This window comes from Neopelma chrysocephalum, unplaced genomic scaffold (assembly GCF_003984885.1).
Source record: "Neopelma chrysocephalum unplaced genomic scaffold, ASM398488v2 Primary Assembly neopelma1_106b, whole genome shotgun sequence".
Lineage (NCBI taxonomy): Eukaryota > Metazoa > Chordata > Aves > Passeriformes > Pipridae > Neopelma > Neopelma chrysocephalum.
In genome coordinates, this window is record NW_020897771.1 from 2,026,130 (window position 1) to 2,049,823 (window position 23,694).

Genomic DNA, 23,694 nt, shown 5'->3' on the forward strand with positions numbered 1-23,694 from the left:
ATGGCCCAAGTATGCTAATTCCCACGTGCAGCTTGCTCAAGGTGAACAGAACTTTTCAGCATCCACAAGAGCATTCTACTAAAGTAAATATATACATATAATCTACCAAATTTGGAGTTTGTCAGCCATGAAAGCATTCTCAAGTGCTTCATTGGCTCTATACATACTAAAACAAGGCTAGGACATGATCATGACTTGCAAGACCTCTGGGTTAACACATCTTCTTAACTTTGCCACTGCAACTCTCGACTGAGGCACCAAAGCTCCGTAGAGAGAAGCAAAGGTAAGAGACACAACATCCATAGCTCCAATCTTTCTCTCCAGCATGCAAACCACAACCCCCACAATGCTATAATGTACAATATTGTACGAGTTAATCCTATCTGACACATGGAGTTCATCTCCAATGTCCTTTTTCCATCCCCCAGAGTACAGACAGCTAAAATCTATTCAGCAGTGGAGCTGTAATGACAAACTGTCCTCTCAGAAGCTCTGAGTTTCTCTGACACGGTTCCAAAAATAATTAACAAAATGCACGCAAAAGTAGTAGTGAATATTAAAAAAAACCCCAAAACAACCACAACATGCTAAATTAGAATAAAATGTCTGAAGTCTCAGGGTTAAAGATTCTCACAGCGTTATTTTCTGGCTGGACCACGTATCTCAGTTTTCTAATTTACCAGTTGGGTAAGGTCAAACTCTAGCTATGCCTACCTTCTATCTGATATCAAAATCCTTCATTCATTTTATAAAGTACAATATCCTGAAAATGTTTTCCAGTTTGTAATTTTGAACCCACACCAGGCTTTGCTACTGCAAGACCATAATCTTTTCAACTTCCAGTAACACTGTGTAGGACATAATTGCCTCTCCACAAAAATTTCCTAAAACACCATCAGTTGATCAAGCTGCTTCAAAGAGGTTCAGCCCTATTTTTGCCTAAAATACTACTATTTTTTTTAATCTACATTTCTTTGAAAAGATTCTGTGTCCATGTTGAGTCCTAGTACATATGACTAAAATATGGATGAAACAAAACATGAACCAAAACGGCAAAAATTAACTGAAATGCATATTAGTGTCCTTAAAAAAAATGAGAAACCTTATTGTACTAGAACTGGCATAAATGAGGCTTATGATACATACATAAATGACACTTACAATGAGGCTACACCAGATATAGGAGAGAGCAAGCTAAGGTATGGAGACACACCATGTTATTTGTTCTGTGCTACTTGCACATCCTTGCATGTGAAAATCTACTGACCATTAATGCAAAATACATTATTTGTCCCACATAAAGAAAAGAACCAACAACAAAACAAACAAAAAAAGTCTTCCATATTCTTCTACCCTTTTGGATGCTGAAAAATTAGACAGTACAAACAGGTTTTTACAAGGTAACAGCATGCTGTAAATTCATATCTATTTTATCACACAGCAACATGCTCATACATCCCTACTCTATTTAAAGTTAATCCAAATTATGCAGTAATTAAACCAAATTTGAACTCTGAGTTAATATACTTTTATGAATAATAATTATTTTAATTCACTTACACTTAATTTATTCTGAATGTGAATTTTAACTTAATTGAATTATTAATTTGAATAACAATGTCTACACAGGAATTCAAAGCAGTTTAACAAATCACTGTAATTTCAATTCTTCAGCACAAACTCTGAGAAAAGAAGAGCTTGGTGTGAGAAGGTGTGAGGGGGGATGCATTAAGCAAATGAACTGTATATGCTGCTTAATTAAAAGAAGGTTGTACCCATTTAGTTCTGCAGTGCAGAATTTGGTGTCCATATGAAAAATCAGATTTTTAATTATAGTTGGCATTTCAGAACCTCCTGCTGGTTGCTACTTCCTTGCTCAAAAAGTGACCTCATTCCTAAACTTATCACTGGGAGAACTCTGTTACCAACTGCAAACAAGGTTCTATTTGTTTCAGAGTGGATCACGAAAACTTCATTGTTTAAAACATTTAAACAATATATTGAATTCTTAATGGAATGTGCTGCTTCTGATTCAAAAAACAGTCACTTGGATTGCTGTCTTGTGGTAATTGGAATGAAAAGTCAGTATTTCTGAACTTTGTTCCGGAACTGCCTAGACAATTTTATATTCCAAACTCATTAATTTAAATTGAAGTACCACACAAGTACATCATTTAAAACACAGGCCACTTTTGCAGTTGTGGATTCATAACTGAAACAACTCTAAAATGGGTATCTTCTACCTGAAAAATAGTGTGTTCTTGCATTCTACTGACATTGTCCTTATTGACTACATCTCTTAAAAGGTAAGTGATATTTCCCTGTCTCTTAAAAAAAAAGAGGAAATACAGTGCAGATGAAAGACACTGGATGTACTCCATCATTGCATGAAATCAATTGACTGAGGTAGTTTAACTACAGCATTTGCCATGACAAGACACTGCCCATGTCTCAGCAGAACAGACTTTCAGAAAACAAAATAAAAATTAAAAAAATCCTCCAAAACCACCCACACCAATTTAAAAGTGCTTATCGAAATTTTCCTCCAAAGTAACATCAACAAAAGTTTCATGTAACCATCACCTCCTCTGAAATATTTTCTTCTCTTTGTTTAATGAGAGGAATTGCTTGCATGGTTCCTTTAGCATGGAAACAGCATATTATTTCCTGGCTCATAATTTCTAAATTGTACACCTTCAGGAATGATTTGTGTATCTCAATGTATTGTCTCTCTCCTTCCTACCAGGGACCATCTCACTCGCTCTTTTTTCACGTGTACCTGATTTTTTTCTCTGGGTGTTTGGTTTTCACCCTCTTTTGACAACAACATGCTTTGACTTCACACACCAAGGCATACAGTTGCCACTAGTAAATCCTCAGGTCCAGCTGTGGTAGGTCAAACCCCTCTATGAATGACTTCCAGAAGTCTTAGCATACACTGCCTTGGGCAGCACTTATCAATTACTAGACTGCTTGGTCAGCAAAGAACTATCTAATGGTTCCTTCTATTCAAGACAGTCAGTACACCTGTATTCTTTAGGAGGCCTATCAATAAAAATGGAAAACAGGGGTGACAGCAGCAATTAGCATCATTCAGCTTAATGGTATTAATACAGAAAACACATGCAAAAAAAAAAATTAAAGGGGAATTTGAAAAAATAAACAGGAAATCTATTATAAGGTGCAGTTATGCTACTCACAGAAACACTGTGGAGGCAAACTACTCATTAGCTTTTCTGGCCTTGCTGGTAGTTGCACTACATGGAAGTAGCTACCTAATCATAACTACCTTTATTTCTGAAGTACAAAAGAGTCTGAATTCCCAGTGGAAAGAGTGTTCTTACTGCCCGGGACCTGAATCCCATCTTACTGTGCCTTACCCAGTAGGTTTGTGAGCCACAGGGCCAAATCCTCTTTCATTGGCAGTAAGTTGGCCTCGTGTCTACTCGCGAGCCACTGGCTGTACTGGTGCATGTCGGAGAGGCCAGGCCCGCGTGCCTTCGGGCTCAGGGCAGTGCACATCGCTTATCCGCTCCTGGGACCTGGTTCGTTACATAAAAAGAAGAAGGGGGGGAAAAAAAAGAAAAGAGTACTTCATTATACCAAATAAAGTTTCAAAGGTTCCGTTTTTAGAATCGCAGAAGATCCCATCCCGAAGACGATCCCCATCTCCGGAAGCGTTCAAGGCCAGGTTGGATGGGGCTTTGAGCAGCCTGGTCTGGCGGAAGGTGTCCCTGCCCATAGTGTGAGATGATCTTTTAAGATCCCTTCCAACCAGAACGATTCTATGACTCCGAAAGCAACAGTAACAACGGTTCTAAGAGATCAGATGTCAGATAACCAGATGTGGATCTAACACATGGTTGCAAACCAAAGCTTTGTTTGGTTAACAGATTTTTTTTTTTTTTGCAAGCGATTAAATCATACAGATAAACGTCAACTTCATTTGTACTCACCAAGCTACACATGTTGCCAACACATGACCATATATTCTGGAAAGAATGATTAAAATCAAATAAAAATAAACATTTTACACAAAGCTAACAACTCACTATGGTGCCTGATCCAATACCCATTCAAATTAAATGGAGAGCTTCAGAGATTTTTGGATCAGGCCCAAGAAAAACATGGGAACAACCAAATTACACTACTGCAGCAAACTTATTAACAACTTATAAATTCTGTAACCAAATGGAAACAGTCTATTCTACAGCTTCGGAATAATTAAAGAAAAAGCCTACACCAAATATATTGACTGAATAGATTATTTCTTCAGAAAGCAGCACAACAGCTAGTGCTGGTCACTCAAGCCTTCCCACTTCCCAAATCCTCCTCTGATTCAGTGACGACACACTGCAGCTTCAGTTTCAGGTAAGACAACTAATATTTAACACATAACATATTAGGTGTTGGGAGTTGCAGCAGCCAGACATGTTAGAACCACTGGACCTATATCTCTGCTCCTGAGGGACCAATTCCCCACCTGTGGCAGAAGTGTGTTGAAGAAAGAATTTCTTTAGAAGAAGGTTATTTTTTTCTCTCTGAAAGAACCTCGGACCTAGACCCTAATACTTGTAGCAACGAGCTGAGATACTTCCTTGCCTGGCAGGCTGGAGCTTGCTGAAAAGCAGCCACCAGGTCTTGTGGAGGTGGCACTAGACAGACATTAAGTGAATGTGAGATCCACAAGGAATAGTTCTGTCAGAGGGCTGATCCACACCAACTGTGATTACACATGTCAGCTGACTTCAGCTTATGGCACTCTGCAAACACTGTTTCCTTCTGTCCTTTGCATACCTGTCAAACTAGGTGAGAAGTGTCTGTGACTTTAAGAAGCACAGGGGGGAAAAAAAAAAAAAGAACAATTTTTTATACTATCCATTATAGCCTGGAATAACGAGAATACTGAAAACAATTCTTTTGTCAAAAAAGGAAAATACTTTGTAAAAAAACCAAACCAAAACAAAAACAAAAACCAATTGCCTTAACATAAAATTGTGCTATATCTGACTTTTCCAAATATACGTATTGCCACAATATATAATGCTACTTGTGATATACTTGTATTAAAATACTCCAGCATTGTTTAACCATACTTGGGGTAAGTAAACTCCATGCTTACAAAAAGATCTCCTTAAGCACCTGTTGACAGTAGCACATCCCAAAATCCTGAAGTTTAGCTTGCCCTTGAGACAGACAGTTTTCACTACAAATATACTTCTTACTGAAATTAGACAATCTTTTCAGTTGGGGAGAAGGGAAAATAGACTTTATTCTCTTGTATAAACATGCATTTCTGAATTATGAGTAGATTTTACATTTTTCTAACCAAAAAGAAAATCTTAATGTATCCTTTCAGAGCAGAGAAGTTTAAGGCACCCTAGTATGCAATTTAAGCACAGCTCTGTTCTGAAAGCTAACTTCGTAAAAATGTCAGATTGGATTTATGGTTTCCTGGTTAATTAAATTCAAATCATACCTGTTCATTTAGGGTGGAGTGCGAGGGAGGGGAGGGAGAAGAATTGGGCTGTTAGCTCTGCAAAAATCAATCTGGAATGTCACTCTAAATAGATCGATTCAGACTAGAAGCTACCAACAGCTAAGGAATTTCAATGACAGTATATTTAAAGTTGCTCTAAGTCACTCAGAACCACACAAATAAGTCATTCAAATCACTGCTTCATTTTGGAAAGAAGGAGAGGCAAGATGGTTGACACCACTGTGTCTTCAAAGATTATATGGGAAAAATCAAGTATAAATACCTCTGTCATATACATTCTTTCCAGAAAGAGTCTTCAAATAAATTTTGACTGATTTCTGGAGCCTATAAACTCCATTGATACAGTGAGAACCAGAACTGAAATTAGTTTGTTCTCTTGGATGACCTCTGAGATTATATTGGTAAAATGTAACTTAAAAAAAATTCTTATTCCTGAATGTTCAATTCATATACAGCACACGAATAAAGTGAAGTATTTTTTTTGCACCAATGTTTCAGTTTATTAACACCTACATATCTAAGTATTTAGGAACCAAAATCCTGCAATTTGTCTCTCTTTACATACAGATCAGAAAAATGTACCTGAAAAAGCAGAACCATTGTACTAAAGGAACCAGTTAGACATTGCAGCTCTTCACTGGAGATAATTTCACAGCTCATACATGTTTTGTGGAGGGGGTTAGACTAGATGACCCTTGGAGGTCCCTTCCAACCCGAGTTAATTCTGTTATATTTCAAGGATGCACCCAGCAATATTAATCCCAGAACCTTAAGTAGGGTCTGCCCTGCTAGAAAGGCACACACACACTGAGCTGGGTTGTGTCAGGAGGGAAACAACAGAGGCAACACCCTTTACTTTCACCTCAGGAAAGGTCCACCTCCTTCATCACTTCCAAGACCGTGCATATCAAGTGCCCTATGGGACTTGGGGCTAATCAATCACCAACATTATGATGTGCCCGACAGCCAGCCAGATACAATACACGTTGCTGTCACTGGTGGGGCTGAAGTCACTCTAAGGTCTGAAAGTTACATTTTTTAAGAGAAAACAGGGGGAAGGCTTCTGGTACTGCTACCTGAAAGCAGTTTGGCTTTCCCCATCAGCCTGTGAAACAAGCACTGCAGTCTGTTTACGCTTCAGGCTGGTTTCTGAGGAGACACATAGCAGAGATTTCAGGGAGCTGAGATGTTACTTCATCTCTAAAATACAGAGTTGTCTTCAAATATACTTCATACTGACCTAACTCACCAATCAAGCTGTGTGAAGGCCTCAAGAGACTTGAGACTCCCTGAAGGAAGAAAAGTGAGAGAACAAAGATTTTGGAGGATGCAAGGGTGCCTGAGCTTCTAAGTAACCGTGGTAGTAAGAAGGGAGGAGATACAGAGACAAGAAGGGTTTTGGGTAGTTGAAATAGGACACAGGTTCTCAGAATGGGAAACTGGAAAGATGATGAAAGGCAGATAGACAGGTGACAAAAATTTCTAGAAGATGAAAATAATTCAGGTATCTCTATAGTGGGGCTCGGTCTGCTTGAAATAGTAGCCCTGAATTAACAATAATGCATGGGTTTGTTTATGAAGCAGACATGCAAAGTGAGGACTGGGAAATGAGAAAGTCTACACTGAAGAGCCTGAAGAATCACAGACAAATCACATACAATCCAACCTTACTTCTGTGTAAGTTTTCTTTAATTTAATTTCTGAAAAAATGAATTTTCCCCTTCCCCACTACCTCTCTGAAAACCTGCTCTACACTTTAATAAAATACTTCCCTGTTAGAATCAAAGCCACAAAATTTCTACCTTGGATTTTTTAAATTAAATTTAAAAAAATTTTAAAAATAGGCTCTCAAGGAGCAGAGCATAATCAGTTACTTGCATCTCCTGTCAAGTAACACTGGAGGTCAGTTATCAAACTGCAAGCATCAGAAATTATCAAACTCTGAATTATTCTTCATGCAAACACTGACCGCTACTGCACTTGTAGGTTTAATTTAAGCCTCCACAATACTTCAGCACTGAAGTGCCCAAGTTTCATTAAAATGTTTATCTACTTCATTAATTGTAGTAGCCCATACATTAATTATTACAGCTTCATCACACAGTAGCTGGGATCTGTGAAGAAGACAAATTGAGTTAGTTATGTGAAGGTATTACGGCAGCAATTGAGTCCTGAGCTCTTCCAAGACCCCTTTGAAGATTCTACCCGTGGTCAAGGCCAGGCTCTTGATTTGTTGCTCAGACACCTTCAACTCCCTTCCCTAAAATATCCAAACATACTTATTTTCTAGTGAACTGAAGAAAAGCTTATTGACAATTTATCAGTGAGGAATTTGGTCAGAGAAATGGGCTAACTTGCCTCAAAGGCAGACAGCAGCTTTCAAGGATACCTCACCACAGCTGAGGCAAGCCTCTGGCTCCAACAACTATTTCATCCTTTCCTTTTTGGCAGACATAAAGTATGAACAAAAGTAGCCAAAAAATATTGGGTTTCCTAATCTCACTACTTTCTAACAGCAACATCAAACCATCATATATATACAGCTGTTCAAAACTAGCCAACACAAACATGTCAAATATTTTACAGAATGTTACACTTCTCTATAAACTGTTGAGGCTGACGTGATATGCAGAAGCATTTTCAAAACTTACCTCTGAATGCTTTAAAGCAACTGCTTCCACCTGCTATTCGGAATGGGGACAAGGAACCGTCTTTAACTACTTTTCATTCTGTTTTGTTACAGGTCATATTTATGCAGCACAGCTTTTTTTTTCCACCTCTCTCAATAAGAGGATGACATCTCAAATTCCTAAGACTTATTGTCTAGATGAAGAATTCAGTGTGGGATAGTTCACAGTACACCCAGTGACCTGTATCAGATTCAACACACTGAAAGGTCCTATTTCTCTCTGCTTGCTCCTACCAAACAGTGAAGTTCTTATTTTGCTTTACAGTAGTGCATTTAGCTGCCTCTGTATTGTAGTTCACTGCTTGTATTTTGCCAGCAGTGTAACTTACACTAGCTGTTGATTGTTATCACTGATCATCAGGTGAAAGCAATGAGAATCAAACAAGTTATCTTTTGTAATTCCACTGGCTTTTGTTGGGGTTAACTGGTAGAACAAAAGGAATCAAGAATCTCTGTACTCAAAACACACAGGAGGAAAAGACTGTTTAATCTAGAAAGTAGAACTGGATGCACAGTGAAGCCCTCACAGTTGCAGATCCCTGGATTCAATTCCCTTTCCTATTCCAACCACCTTCCTTACCTGTAAAATTGTGATAATAATTTTCTTCAACTGAGTATATATAATAAAAGGGGAGGAAAATTCTATATAGGAAAAATGCATATCTAAAAGGTGCACGTATGCCTACGTATACATACATACACAGAAAACACATATGCTCCACCCTGCTAGCTAATCACATAAACCAGTAAGATTTTACTCCAAATTGCTCATCCAGCCCCCGCACAAGATACATAACCTACACTGGGAAGCTGCTGGCTATGCAGTGCCCTCTGCATCACACGAGTTTCATTGTTGCTGCAGGCTGGTTCCTAATTACAACATGGGCATTAATTCTCAAACAAAAGGAGGCTTGAACCATTTCTTTTAACTTGCTCCTACATACAATCCTTCCAGGTCAGGAATGAAGAAGTCTTGCTGAATCACTTGCTCTTTATGACTTGGCTTAAGAACTAGCATAGAAATTAAGTATCCAGTGGAACAAGCATTTTCTTTGTATTCAGTTAGAAAAGAATAAAAATACATCTAAAAGAGTCTACGGAGGGAAAAAATACACCATAAAGCAAATGCAGAACTCTATATAGTGATCAATCAAATCATCTCTGATGCAAAGGTCCTACACAGTGTCCCCTTTGCACTGTAACAGCTTGACTTGGACACTGTGTGTAGACATCTGGATTGGCCCACCCAGGCACTGCTGCCTTAGCAGGCGAGCTCATTGACTGGTTCTGTGCATTTGGCAGCCAAACCAGAGTTATCCAGGACTGAAGATTAGCACATACGCCAGTTCAGTGGCCTAGCTGCTCTACAAAGCTGGAAAACTGGAACGGAAGGTGGCAAAACTCTGCCTCGGACCCAGGGTTCGAGCATTCTTTTTCAGAAAATCTTCACGTTGCTTGTGCAATGAGATGAGCTGTGACTGAGGAGGCATATTAGCCATCACTTGTAGAAGAAACTAAACATTATTATGCACACAACTGTGCAACAGCTCTCCAATCAGTGGCAGAGGGAGCAGACGGCAACTTAGACAACAGCAGCACAAGTTTTTCTCTGGAGGAACTGGAACTTGAGTGCTAGACTGCCCATTGGCTTTGACAGAGGGGTATCAGCTATAACTGCAGACAATCTCCTGCTGTCTTAGAGAGAAGGTAATGCTATTGGAAAGCAGCCATCCTGGAAAGAGAGGAGACAGAGGATCAAAAGCCAGAACAGAGCTCATGAGTATCTGGCAAGGGCCTCTGCTGGATCTCCCTGCTTGTTCTAATCACCTCAAGCAGATGGAAAAGAACAGAACTTTTGAAACGTTACTGGAGTTTCAGTGGACTGTGTGAAGCATTCACTTACTGTAATGGCAAGTTGGGTGCAAAAGAAGCTGAAGCAAAAGATTCAGTGTTCACAAACAGATTAAGTCTCAGAACAAAATGCATATTTGTGCAAGCAGAAGCGAAGGTGCCCACAATTTGGTGCCCATACTTGCAACATCTTGCCCCCCCTTTCACATCATCAAGTGACAGTTTTACAGACACAGCACAAATACATTCACATTTTAAAACTGATTTTAATTTTCCCATCCCAGTATTGGCATATTTTCCAGATTTGGAGAGTATAACATTAGCCCACTGCTCTTGTTTTTCCATCCCCTCGCTCATATACATATAACTGTGTATACACACACACATATGCAGAAAGAGGAGGAAAAAAGATATAGGAATGCCTTCCTTTGAGAGCCACAGAAGTAACTAACAACTTCTGTAACTGATATTTTTAATGTCAGGAAACTGTTCCCTATGGTGAGATCTGCCAGACAGTGGAATGATTTCCCCAAGTGAAACTGTGAAAGCTCCCTTACTTGAAATCCTTAAAATGGACTAAAAGAAGCAGTTAGGAAAAAACCCAATGACTTGCCACTCACTGATATATGTTACCAAGTCAATCTTTACCACCTGCAATTTCCAGCTTACTACAGAACAGTAATCACTCTCATTTTGCCCTTTTATATACATAAAAACAAACACAATCACTTTTAAAGTGATTCTGCTACTACCTCGCATAGATCCTTTTCAAGAGCTATTGCAGAGCTTTCCTGTCTGTAGGAAACAACAGGTCATTCTTGCCTGCATCCTCCTAAACACACATACCTGTAATCTTAGTTTGCTCACTACCATAAACGAGCAGATAAAACATAAGCTGACAAATGCAGCGAGTATATCTTTATAAGGAAATTCAATTATTCTAGTTATTTTATTATCCTTATAAACTATACCACAACCAATTTAGCCCAAGGTTTTCTGGAGCTTTCCCAGATTAACTTGGAGCATACTGTACGTTTAGGAGCAGGGGGAGGGGCACTGAAGGGGAACCACCATCTGAAACTCATTAATCAATTAGAATTTTTCATGGCTTACATCAAAATGTGATCTACACTGATAAAGTAAGCTTTAATCACAAGAAGCCTTTGTCCTTTACGTTATGAATATACGTTACAAACGTGTGCAGTACTTCGAGGGGAGGATGGAGAACCTGGCACAACAGCTTACCAATACTTTAGACCTGTAAGGCCCTTGGTCTGAAGCCAGACCAAAACAAAGTTAACTGCACTTAAAAATCTGATCTAATCATTGGAAGCCTAGACATTTTCAGGACTATGCCTAGCAGAAACAATTTTATTGCCTTGATAATGTCTCCTCTACCCGAAGAAAAGCAGAAAGTCCTTCTCACGTAGACCCAAAAAAACCTTCAGGAATGTTCAATATATATTTGCTCATAAAATTATAACTTCTGGAAACTGAGCCTGATTCCTAGCACAGTCCAAAAACTTTGAAGTTGATTTCTCTTTGCCTGGCTCTTATTGTATGTTTTTCTACTTGTCTAAGCAAACTAGCCATTAAAAATTAGTACAAAAGAAGTTTCCAACTCCACCAATTAGAAAACGAAATACATATTTAAATTGGCATATTGTATCTTACAAGGAGTAGAAGCGTGTCTCTTGCTGTAATACTGTCTGCATAGTGTGCTTACAAGCTGACTTCCAGTCGTCAGCTTTGCTTTTAATTATGATGTTCCATTTCTAAATCCTGTCCTGAAATTAGTGTTAAGTTTAACTGAGAGGTGTAAAGTGGAGTTGAAGAGGTACTTCGGATAGTAAGCGTGCCAATTTAAATAAGACTGGGGATAAAACAAATAAAGTGACCAAATAAGTAAGTGGGCTAAAGTCAGTGAGAGCTAGAACTTGAGGACAGTACTGACTCTTCAGCACCTCACCACCTCCACCTAGGTTTGGCTGTGGTTACAACTATGGTACCGTGGTATAATGCTGATCCAATCACCTGTGGCACCACGATGAGAATTTAGAAATGTCCTATTCAGAAATTTCTTATTAAATCACAATCCGTGTCGCAAAACCATTACACTTGGCACAACATCTGCTGCACAATGAAAAAAAAATATACATAATTTAAGGTACATGGAAAACCAATAATACTTTGTTAATTTTTAATTTCAGAGTAATGTCAGAAGAATGCTGTAACTGCACTGGGGAGCTTGCAACGCACCCGTCCTGGTGTCCCAAGAACCCTTCTCCCCTAGGAGCATGCAGAGACGTAGCAGGCTCGGATGACACACACCACTGCAGCAGGATACTGATAGCAATCCTGGATAAGGAAGACAGCAACCTTCATACGTAGGGCACTAGTAAAGAAACAGAGCCTCCTCAGAGAGCAAACTCTGCCCTCGGAGCATTTGAATCTAGAGCCTGAAGAGGAAAGCAAGAACCTGGAAGGGCGGCTTCTGGCACGAGAGGGGTCTCGCCCTCCTGCCCCTGGGGGTGGCGGAGGGGCGAGCCGGGAGCGCTGCAGCGGAGCGGGGCTCGGCCGCCTCCCGCCCGCCGCTGCCGCAGCCCCCGGGCGGGCGCTCCCATTTCCCACGGGCTCTGCACACGTAGAAACCCGCCCTCCTCCTCCTCCTCTCGCACCGCCGGCACCCCAAGGGCTGCGTGGAGCAGCCTCAAAGGCAAGCCAGAGTTTGGAGCTGGAGGACAGCGCACAGTAGGAGCAGGAGCCACCCCCCCCTCTCCGTTCCGTCTTGCCCGCCCTGCTCTCACCCGCCGCGGAGCCCGATGCGGTTTGTCCTCCTCGGAGCCCCTCCACAGTCAGGCTGAGCTAATGGCTTTGCCATGAGCGCTGGAAGCGCTGCTCCCAGGTCTGCCCCTCGGGGGCAGGACCACGGAGACCCTCCGCGGGATGCCTGGGGCAGCCCGCCAGCAACCCCCCGGCCCGCCGCGGCGAGCGCCGGGGGAACCGCTCCTGGACCTCCGTCACGCACCCGCGCACGCTCTCATTCCGCCTCCGCGATGCTTTCGAGCTCCCACAGTCAAAGAGCGGGATGAAAACAACAACAACAACAACAACAAAAAAACCCACACCAAAACCCTACAAAACCCCACAACCAGGCAGGCACAGGCAGCCGTGCAGCGCGGTGCCCGCCGAGCCGAGCCGAGCCCTGCCGCTGTCTCGGGACACGGGGGAAAGCAAACACAGGCACCTACTCCGCAGCGAAGACCCGCCGGGCAAAGCTCACCTTCCCGCTTCGCTCCGGCCCCTTTCTCTTTAAACTCGAAGGCAGCCGGCGAGATGCACGAAACGCCCTCAATTTAAAGGAGCCGGCGCGGTGGGCTCCGCCGTGGGGCCGGCAGCGAGCCCCGCTGGGGCGGGCAGGCAGGGCTCCCACCTTGGCCGGGACAGGCAGGCAGGGCTCCCACCTTGGCGGGGACAGGCAGGGAGGGCTCCCGCCGCCCCTCCGGGGCCGCACTCCCTGGCCCCCCGCCCCCGGCAGCCGCCGCCGTCCCCCCGAGCGGAGCTGAGCAGAGCGGTGGCAGCGGCGCTGCCGCTCTTCATACTTCTGTCCGCTCCGCTCGCTGATCGCTTTGGGAAACCCTCCTTTTTTTTTTTTTTTTTTTTTCCCCCCCTCTCTGACACCGATTTCCTATCCTTCAGCAGTCCGCACTGACTGAACGGAAGTTAAATACTTACTTTTTTTTTTCAGAGGGACGGCAAACGCAGTTCACACTGATTTACCCTTGAAATGCTGAGATATTGTATTACAGCCCTTGGCAGCAAGTTGGTTCTCGGTTCCATTTCTCTTTTATTATTATTACTCCCTTTCCAAGACTCTTGATTGTGGAAAAGGAAAAGAAAAGGAGAAAGGAAAATTTCACGTCCAAGATAAAAGTCGATTTTTTCTTTAATTTGACTGTTATCTCTGGAATTTTTTAACACTTATAGGCACATCTTTTAATTGCCATTTTTTCCCCTTTTTCGTGGTTAAAAAAATATCCCGGGGAACTCTTCTTTATTGAATGTTTCTCCAAAACCATTTCATGCCCCCTGGTAGTCTATCTTGAACAAAAAATCATGCTGTTGATAAATTGATCATTCTTATAGTACACTTTCAAAAGAGTTATGGGTAGAGGCTTGGCTCGTTCTTGTCTATCAGTGTTTCATTTGCCAAACTAACTTTTAGCACACCTTAATTTCAGTCATTTCGTTCTCATCTTACGTCATTTTTGTGAGATTTTAGCATTTTGTTAAATGTCAGAGATAATCTTCTCCAAATGTTGGGTTTTTTTCACTTATTCCCTGCACAGCAAAGCCCGTTTTGTGAATTCAATAGCGGGAAACAGATGTTCAGACTTCTGCTTCTCTAAATGCATGAATGTAGATTGTTTTGTTGAGTTTCCTAATGGTATCATGCTATCACTTTCCATAAGAGTGCTCCAGTCAAACAACGCACTTATTTTTCTCTTTCACAGTGTATAGTCTCTTAATTAAATTGTTCTAACCAAAACACATTATGTATAATTACACAGAAAGAATTCTTTTAACCCGATTGCTGAAACACACATCAAGCTGACCCTTATTTTTTATGTACATTAATGTCTTTGTATGCTGATCTGCTGGGAAAACTTGATTTGTGCAATTAATGCTGGGCTATTTCTCAAAAATTGCACTATAAGCAAATTCCTATTCTCTGAGTAGGAGACATTAATTCTTGGCCAATGAAAATGCACACATCTTTTGTTATTTATTGTATTCCTATACTATTATTATGCTCTTCTGATGGACTACTAACTGCTGTGATGAGTGCTACTTAAATGAGAGCATTTCATCAGCATGCTGATATATTTAATTATGGTGAACTCTAGCCATGTACTATGTGAGTATCAGTATAAAATTAAATGACCTCCTAGTTTTGATCTGGTTAGGAAAATTTGGATGCCTCTGTGCATGACTATTTTCATTGGCTCACCCAATTTTTTGGTCAGAAAAAAAAAAAAGGAGAAAAAAATCCCTGAAAATATATCCTAAAAATGCACAGGGGTGCAATGGATGGTGAGCTGAGGAGCAGATTCCTGCATGTAGTTGACTATCTTATAGTTTTAATCCGACCTTGAGAAAGATTTATTTTTTTTAAATAAGGAGCAGCAATTTAAATCCAATTTACGTCATCTCAGTATAAAAACCAGCTTGAGATGAGAGGACCAATTTTGTTAAGGTGTCTCCTGTACTTAAAATCCTGCCACTTTCTAGGGAAGTTGAAAACCATTCCTCTAAGCAGCAATTACATCTCCAGTAAAAGCTTCTCAAGGTTTACGTGTTCTTTGAAGTTATAAGATTCCTACTAAGTTTAGGAGGAATTCCACACAGGGAGTTAAGCTGAGGCTTTCCCAGGCGTCACACAATAAATCTGGTGTGAGCATTTGCATAGGGAAGGACTGAAAAAGGAGTTGTAAGGTCTTGAAGCTGAAGCTGGTGGTGCATTTCTTGGTTTGGTCAGTTTGAACCAAAGAATAAGCTAACAACAGGTGATATAGTTTGCATTCATAGATACACTATCTGTGGACCTTTTTCCAGTGAGTATTGAAAGCAGACAAGCAAATGCAACACCCAGTATAATGGTTAAGGAAAACAGAACACTGAAGGTTGGATTAAATCTTAAACAAGCAAGAGTGATGGAAACACAGTCCCAGGTGTGCACTGACATGTCCCTTATAAGAATGCTGGGGAAGTTTCAGTTGCAACATCACAGTTATGGATGCACTAACACTCGCACTTCTTTCACACTTCAGCGTTAGAATTTGGCTTTCAAATTTGACACAGTAACTTTGGAGCCCCAACACAAACACATTTCCTACATAAGGTTATTTCAATACCTCGCCACGAACCCTTTCAGAGGAAATACACAAAAGTTTCCTTGTGAAATGCTATAATATTCATTGGTCCTCCACATAATCAGTCTTAGGTCCCCACACTTTCAGCTTCCAGTGTCCACATGTTCTGATAATATTTTTGACAGTCTACTTCCAAAAAAATAAGAGGATGAATGGGCATATGGATAAACAATTATTTGAAGATAGACATAGGAAAAAAGAGGGACAGAGAGGGAGGACTTATAGTGACTGAGGAAGGTAAAGCTTATTGGTGCAGGTAGGAAGGCTGAGCAATATTATTACCATGACAAAATGGTTCTACACATTGTCATTTAAATAATATTTCCTTCCTAATTGTTAAAATTAATTCTTGTAAGAGATTGAAGATGTGTATAGGTGTCTGAGATGCAGCAAATTCCCATAATCTTTCTATGGTTTAGGACAAAAATTCAGGATTAAAGATTCTGAAAGATTTACTCTTACTTGGTTGCACATCATAAACCTTGATAATTAGAGATGAAATTCTGGAGCACGAGGTCAGCAAGGATGGGCCACAATGGCCCATTTTAATATGTGAAATTCCTCAGCCCTTTTCTAAAAACTGTCTTATAATCACCACCCCTGAGGACCTGTGGATGCTGTATCCTTCTGTGACAATATCAGGATTTTCTTATGAAGGTACCTTGCAGGTCACTTACAAATGGGAGAGAAAATTACCTATATCAAAGGGTTCTCAGTGCCCAGGGAGTTGAAGCAGCAGTCACTGAATGGGAAGAAGAAAAGGGACTGAGAGAAAGAAAATGTAGAGGGAAGGATGAAGTTCTCAGAAGGCAGAGAAGGGACACAGGCATCTGGTTTGTCATATCTGTAGATCACACTTTCCTGATGATTTTCCAAATTTCCCAAATATTCCTTCTTCAGTATGTAATCAGTGTCACAACTGACCTGTATAAAATCAGTCAAATATAATGGATACAATTAAATTAATGACTGGCATCCCAATCCTATAACGACTCGTAAAGCACATACATTAAAGAGGACATACCTTCGTCAACTAAGACAAAAAGAGATGAGAGAGAGCAACAGAGCGAGCTGAGTAGCAGAAATAATGAGTGAAATGTATACTGAGTAGAGAATATCATACCTGTCGATTTCCTTGCTTTTTGCCATTACAGGGACTCTGCAATTAAATTACTTAACTGAAAATTAAGGAAGTTTGGAATGCAGAAATACATTTTCTCTGTTCTCTTCGTTCTTTCAGTACATGCCACAGAAGTAAAAATTCAAAAGATGAAGGGTCAGATGACTAAAAACTGCTGATACTTGAGTCAAGAATATGAGCAGCCACAATGAGTGCAGAACGTGTTTCATAAATCACCCATCATTGTCCCAATATTACAGTACTTACTTTGCCAAAAATTTCCATGTCTTCCTTGACTTTTAATAAACGGAGAGTAGTCAATAGCCTTGCAGGACTGAGATCAATAAATATAACCTTGTGGAACTCACTGAAATATATTGCACTAACCAGTGCCAGATACACCTATTTTAAATTTTTTCTAAAAGAGTTGGAATAAAATGTACAAATCCTAGTAAAAATGTTTCCTGTGTATGGCAATTTTAAGACTAGTAGAAAAAATGAAATGGATGGAACTTAAAATTATTTCAGTTATGTATAATTTTCTGTTTAATTGCCATGACAATAAGACAAGCTGTAAGTTAATTCTATCCTCAGTTCAGTTCAGTTCAACACACACAACGACTTCATGATCAACTGAACTTTTACCAAACCTGCAGTGGAACTCTCATTTTAAAGCTCTACTAGCAAACTTCAAACAAGTCCTTCACCATAAAAGTAGTATGTTTTGTCCTTCCATCTTGTAAACTTACTACATAGGAACTGTACTTTCTACCCATATAATTATACCTAACAAAAAATAATTACAATTTCCATGAAACTTTGGGTTTGATCTTATATATGAAAATCTCAGGGAAACAAATTTTCACCATCGCAAGTCCAAATACAAGTTAACTGTTTCATCTGCATCATATTTACTAAAGCATACCTACTTCTAATCTTTTGGAGTGATCTTCACCTGGATGAAATCTGAGCAAATAACACAGGTTTCTATAATCCATAATGAATTAATGTACTGTGCACCAGCATACACAGACTGTTCAGAAGTTCCATGTGTATCATATGTACATCACTGGGACAAACATTGGAGAATAAGTGCTCACAATTCTGATTTATATACAAAAGTGTGTTTTGGCTGAGTGTCATAATAGTTTATTCATGGATCCAGAACATGCAGTTGACACGCTGAGAAAACTACTGGGGTTGACACAATGATTACCAGGCCAAAGTCTATGTTCTGTTTGACAATAAAAGTGCCGTAATCTCTCTTTAAACAAACCACTGCCTTAAACATTAACGAAGCAGATTGTTGTTCTTAATTTTTTCTAAAGTATGAGGATCCCAGTGACTCAGATTTTGTGGTTGGTCTCTACTTGGGATGGAAAAATCATTAAAATAAGATTCCATCTGAGGTCACAGAGAAGCATCAGATTTTAACTGCTGACAGCACAAGAACAACAATGAGAAAAAGAGGATGTAAATAGACCAACAGCTACCACAGCCACATTGTCTTCTTGTAAGTGTTCTGGAACTGCTTTAGAATAATTTTATCAGCTTCTTCTTTTCTAGGAGCTGAATCAAAACAAACTAATTTTCATAGGAATTAACAGATAAATGCTGTGCTTTGGGAGGCAATTTACAAAGAGTTCAGATGCACACGTTGCAGTTTCTTGAAAATAACAAAATTCCCAGACCAAAAATACCAGAAGACCAATTCACTATTCAAGAACTCAAAAATTAGTTTAAACAGAGTAGTAACACCTTCCCACCTGTTTCCCCCTTGGGTGGTCAAATTCCTGCCTTCCCTCTTCTTCTCTTTGGTCTCAGTGTCTTCCTTCTCTTGACCTAGGTTTCTCTTCAGGTCATTAAGATTCATTGCTTCAGTTTTCCTTCCCTTTAACTTATTCCCCTGGTTGTTGGACTTCACATGAAAATAGTTTGTTGAGTTTTATTTACAGTAAACCGGGCCCAATTCTGTCCCTAATGTCACTCACAGTGAAACTCCCTTTGGCATTAATAGAATCAGATGAGGCTTTTTTTTTGGGCCTAGTTCATAGGAACAAAATTACCAGCAGTTTTTCCAAATCTGAGAGAACTGCAGATAACTACAGATATAGCTTTAAATCTCTTCATACAGTCCTATAGACTCAATTCAAAGTCTTCCTAACTTCATAATAACCACAACACTGAGACATAACAGTCCACACTGATATTTTCCCACACCACTAAGACATTATCATAATATTGTATTGAATGGGGAAAAATGTCTTTCAGTAAGAGAGGTAGTGATCTGTCACCTCTAAATGAAAATGCCAAGCTCTATCCCAAAGCAAATATGTGGCATACAGAAGTATCCTACGTGAGACAACTATTGTTGAGATACTACGTCTGTTGCTACTTTTTTCCAGGAGTTTTTTCCCAACTGCTCAGTTCAAGTAGTCAATCTTATACCTTAAGGAATGCTTTGAGTGCAGCATTCCTTCTCATTCTTCTGTTAAAGTGTCATCATCAAAGCATTCCTAATGGAAAGAACACCATTCCCTCTGCACTGGACTACATTGCCAAATGAAAGATTGTGAATGCCAGCTAATTTAATAAGATATTCCTGTCCTTCATGGGTTGGAAGATTCAGTTCCTTTCCCCAGCTGTGTAAATTTATGTGCTGTATGAGTATTGTTAAATCTCTTTTTATTTCAGGTTTCCCATCTAAAAAATAGATGTATTCATAAAAACTTTGTTTCATAAAGTAGTCCGATGCAAGTGGACAACAAAAATTATATAAAGACGAGCTTGATTTATTAATTCAATTTATAGAAGAGTCCTATACATAATTCCCTTCTCTGTCTTTACTTCTTCCTTATCCTTCAAGCCACATATCTGGTAAAATGCTAAAGGAGAAGGGAAGTAAGCTGGTTTGGGAATAACCTTGGCTCTGGTTATCGCTTGCTGTCATACCAAAACAAGAAATCTGTGTGTGATCCTGGGAAAGTTACTTAATCTTCCAGATGCTTCAGAGTTCCAATCTATAACATGACTATCAAGTATATCTCATGAGGGCTGTGAGATAAGAGACACCAATTAAACATTTTGGTGTCACGGACAGAAGATTCAACATAAATTAGAAATATTACTTTTTTAATGTATTACCTCTTTTTGCAAGCATTCCTCTTGCTGTGAAGAAGTTGACCAACTGCAGAATCATCTCTGTGACATTATACTTCACGTAAGGACATGTTTCCTTCAGGAGAAAATTCCCAGTTGACAGCATTACAATCTGAAACGCAATAAGGGAATATCTAATTGCTGACAAAAGACCACTGTTTATATTTTTTAGTATGGTACTTCAGCAGCTGCAATCCACAGATTACCCTTTTCCAGTTTACCTTTCTCTTCGTTGGGAATGATTCTTTATTCTTGCTGTTAACCATACCAGAGGAGTTGGGTTTTTTTGATGGTGTGTGTACGCTTTTAGTTTTCCTCTTGGGAGGAGCCTGACATAGCTGTGTTTATGCTATAGCCAATGCCTTGGGCATGTTTTCCTAATTGGGGCTGGCCAAAACTGTTCTGCTTTCCTGCTGCCTGACATAGGCTGAATTACAAGCAATGGTGAGACCGGTTACCCAGCTCCCCTCATTAATGACATATGTTGCTGAAAATGCGTTGAGAAAATTTGAGTAAGATCAAATTACAGACCAACCTCGAAACCAGATGCCCAAAACCAACAATGAGGAGAGAAAGCTAGAGATAGAAAGCTAGATTTTTAGCCTTGTGAGCATTATAGCCATGCTTACAAATAAGACCAGGATCAGAATGCCTGTATTAAAAATCATTCTGTGTGATCTTTAAGTTCAGTACATTTCTTTTTCTTCGTTTGTCACAAAGAGCTCACAAAATAATGACATCAAGAAATAATTCAACAAATGTGAAAAAACACTTGTGCTAAATACTGTAGGTCTTACAAGTGAGAAGAATTAGGAATAAAGTAGACCAAACAACTAGGACTGAATATTCAGATCTGTTATCTGAATTATACGATTGCATTAGATACTTGGATGCCAGTAATTCCCTAGGGAATTTGCTACAAAATACTGCACTGTGTATCTGTGGCACTCAGGCTTCATTCAACAAAAAACAAATGGGAAAGACAGTGACCTGAAATACTTCAGTCTTAATACATGTAATTTCTGGGGTCTGAATCCATCCTAAGGACCTGTACTTCCATCCCAGTAGATATGGATGTGAAATTTTGATCTGTAGAAAAAATGTCAGGTAAACAAAAATATGCAGTGACCTACCATGGCATAACTGGTGATACACATCTTCTGCTGTAACATACACTAAGTCTCACAGGACACAGATAAAGTTATAACTTTCTTAGGCTAACTTTAATTTTTATTACTCCAATAAGAAAAAACAGGTTATTAACCTAATAATAAATAGGTAGCCTAAGTAGAGCAGATAATATTTCCTATCCTATGGATAGGCTGAGTTCAGTGGCTGCTTCTTCGTGAGATGCTAGAAAAGGCAAATCAGGAGAAATGCTAATAAAGCCAACAGATTACACTGCTGTGAAAGTACAAAAACTTGCACTACTGAGCAAGTACAAAGAATTCCAGGCCCACAACATGTAGATTTTCGAAAAAAAGAGTCTGGAATAGCCTTCTTTGAAAAGACATTGAAAAATAAAACAAAATGCAACAGAGACTCCCAGTTTTCCAAAACTCTCCCCAGGGATTTGGCACATTTCCCCTTGATTTTGCTGCACATGGCAGTACTTTGTATACAGACTGGGTACAACTGATGAGGTATGTTCAGTGAGCTGCTAAGAAGTGGGATACTGAATCACTTTGGAGAAAAATTTAATAGGAAATCCGTGAGCAAACCTGGTGGATCAAACTTGTGTTTATGTCCATTAATATAATAACTGGAGAGATGCTTGGAATGGGATTGAAGTCGCTGTTTGCAACTCATTAATGAAAACAACATGTAGAAATAGAAATTTAAAAATGAAATAATGCCGATATTGTTACTTTTGACCAATATTTTTGTCAGTACTTCCCATCTAGGTAATTCAGGTTACCAGGACAGTGATGTATTAGCTGATAGTAGCAAGTTGGGCCGAAGGCATCTGTTCACAGGACAAATGACCTGGAACCAATGACCTGTGTATAACTCGAACCTTGCATGATTGGTATGAAGCCTAAATACACACATTGCAAAGTTTTCACATAGGAATTATTTCAAAAACTGTAAAAGAAAGGACTTGGAAACCAGGACGAACAAAATGCTGTTAGAGACAGTTATATATCTAATAAATAAACAAAAAATATAATGTAAGCTAAAGGAGAAACAAACATTTTCTGTTTGGATGTCAATCCATGCTAAGTCTACTCTCTGAGGAACCACTGCATCCTACCAGGCAGGGTTTTTTTCACTTCCAATTCCACGTCTTCACACACTGGAAAGAGAAATGGTAATTTTGAACCAGGCCTTGTATTTCAATTTTGGTAAAGAACAGGGATTGACAAGGCCCTTTCTTTTTTCCCCAAGTCCTTTTAAAAGATCAAGTTAGGGAAGAGCAGTTCAAACCAGTGATCATTCATTCAAACTACTATGAGAAGGGTCAAAATATTTCAGTGGAAGGATGGAAAGTACCTTTCATGAAGTCAAACCTCCCAAACAAATTCTCTGCTTAGAGTAAAAATTTGCAGAGGTAAAAGAAACCCTCCTTCCTCAGCATTACTACAGAATTAGAATTCTTTTGAAATTTTATATAACCAAATGTTTCCTTTTTAAAAACTTTAAAATATTTTCATTTTAAAATGTTCATTTAAAAATTAAGTCAAAAATATTAAACAAAACACAATGATTTTATCTAAACTGACATTTTGATTTAGCTCGAGTAATTTTATTTCATAACTTCATTCAGTAGAAAATTCTCATTCATAATGAAATCATTGTTTGATAGCAAAGACCACCAAAGAAAATAGAACCATTTCCATGTTTAATACTGGATAACTGTTACTTATTCATACCAAAAAAACCCAAAAGACAGCCTCTGTTTTAGACATTTTCTTTAATTCTAGGAATTCATCTTCATCCATCACCTTCATCCCATCCACAGGTATGCACTGCACAACAATTTTCTTCTGCTGGCTTCTATGTTTGTGCAAATATCCTATGTACTAAAATCTCACCTCTGCTGGCTTTTTTTTTTTTTTTTTAAAAACCATTGTTATTCTTTTCTGCAAGTACAAGTCGTTGTCTTAACACTGCTAATTGGGAAAGCTAATGGCAACATCTCAGGATCAGCTATGAACTAGCATATTCTAATACATGTATTACCTATGTTGTGATGGTTTTTGGATATATGTAAAGGCTCTAGTCTTTGCCATTATACAAATCCATAAGTGCACTGGGCCAGGAACAAAGTCAGACAACCAAAATAATATGGAATTAACATGAAGTACACAAACCTAACTGCTGTAGGAACTGCCACAACAAAGCATTTTGGTTTCTGGGCCTTTTTACTGATTAAGTACCTCTATTTTCTGTGAAATGTGATAAAAACTTCTTGAAGGACATTGCTAAGTTAAAAATTCTG

General features: G+C 39.4%; 1 protein-coding gene across 4 annotated transcripts in view; it reads right to left on the reverse strand.

The window, feature by feature from the left end:
- The window catches only part of GAS2 (growth arrest specific 2), an 84,038-nt gene extending 70,404 nt beyond the window's left edge, over window positions 1–13,634 (reverse strand). Inside the window, exons 1-2 of one of the 4 annotated variants that reach the window (XM_027696286.1) lie at window positions 13,324–13,634; window positions 3,381–3,542 (exon numbers count right to left, since the gene is read on the reverse strand). In XM_027696286.1, coding sequence (XP_027552087.1) covers window positions 3,381–3,522 — 142 coding nt within the window. In that variant the 5' untranslated portion in view covers window positions 3,523–3,542; window positions 13,324–13,634. Of the gene's footprint in view, window positions 1–3,380; window positions 3,543–12,847; window positions 12,985–13,291 lie in introns of those variants that run through there. The other 3 variants (XM_027696287.1, XM_027696289.1, XM_027696288.1) reach the window with 3 other exon arrangements.
- Window positions 13,635–23,694: the final 10,060 nt, after the last annotated feature.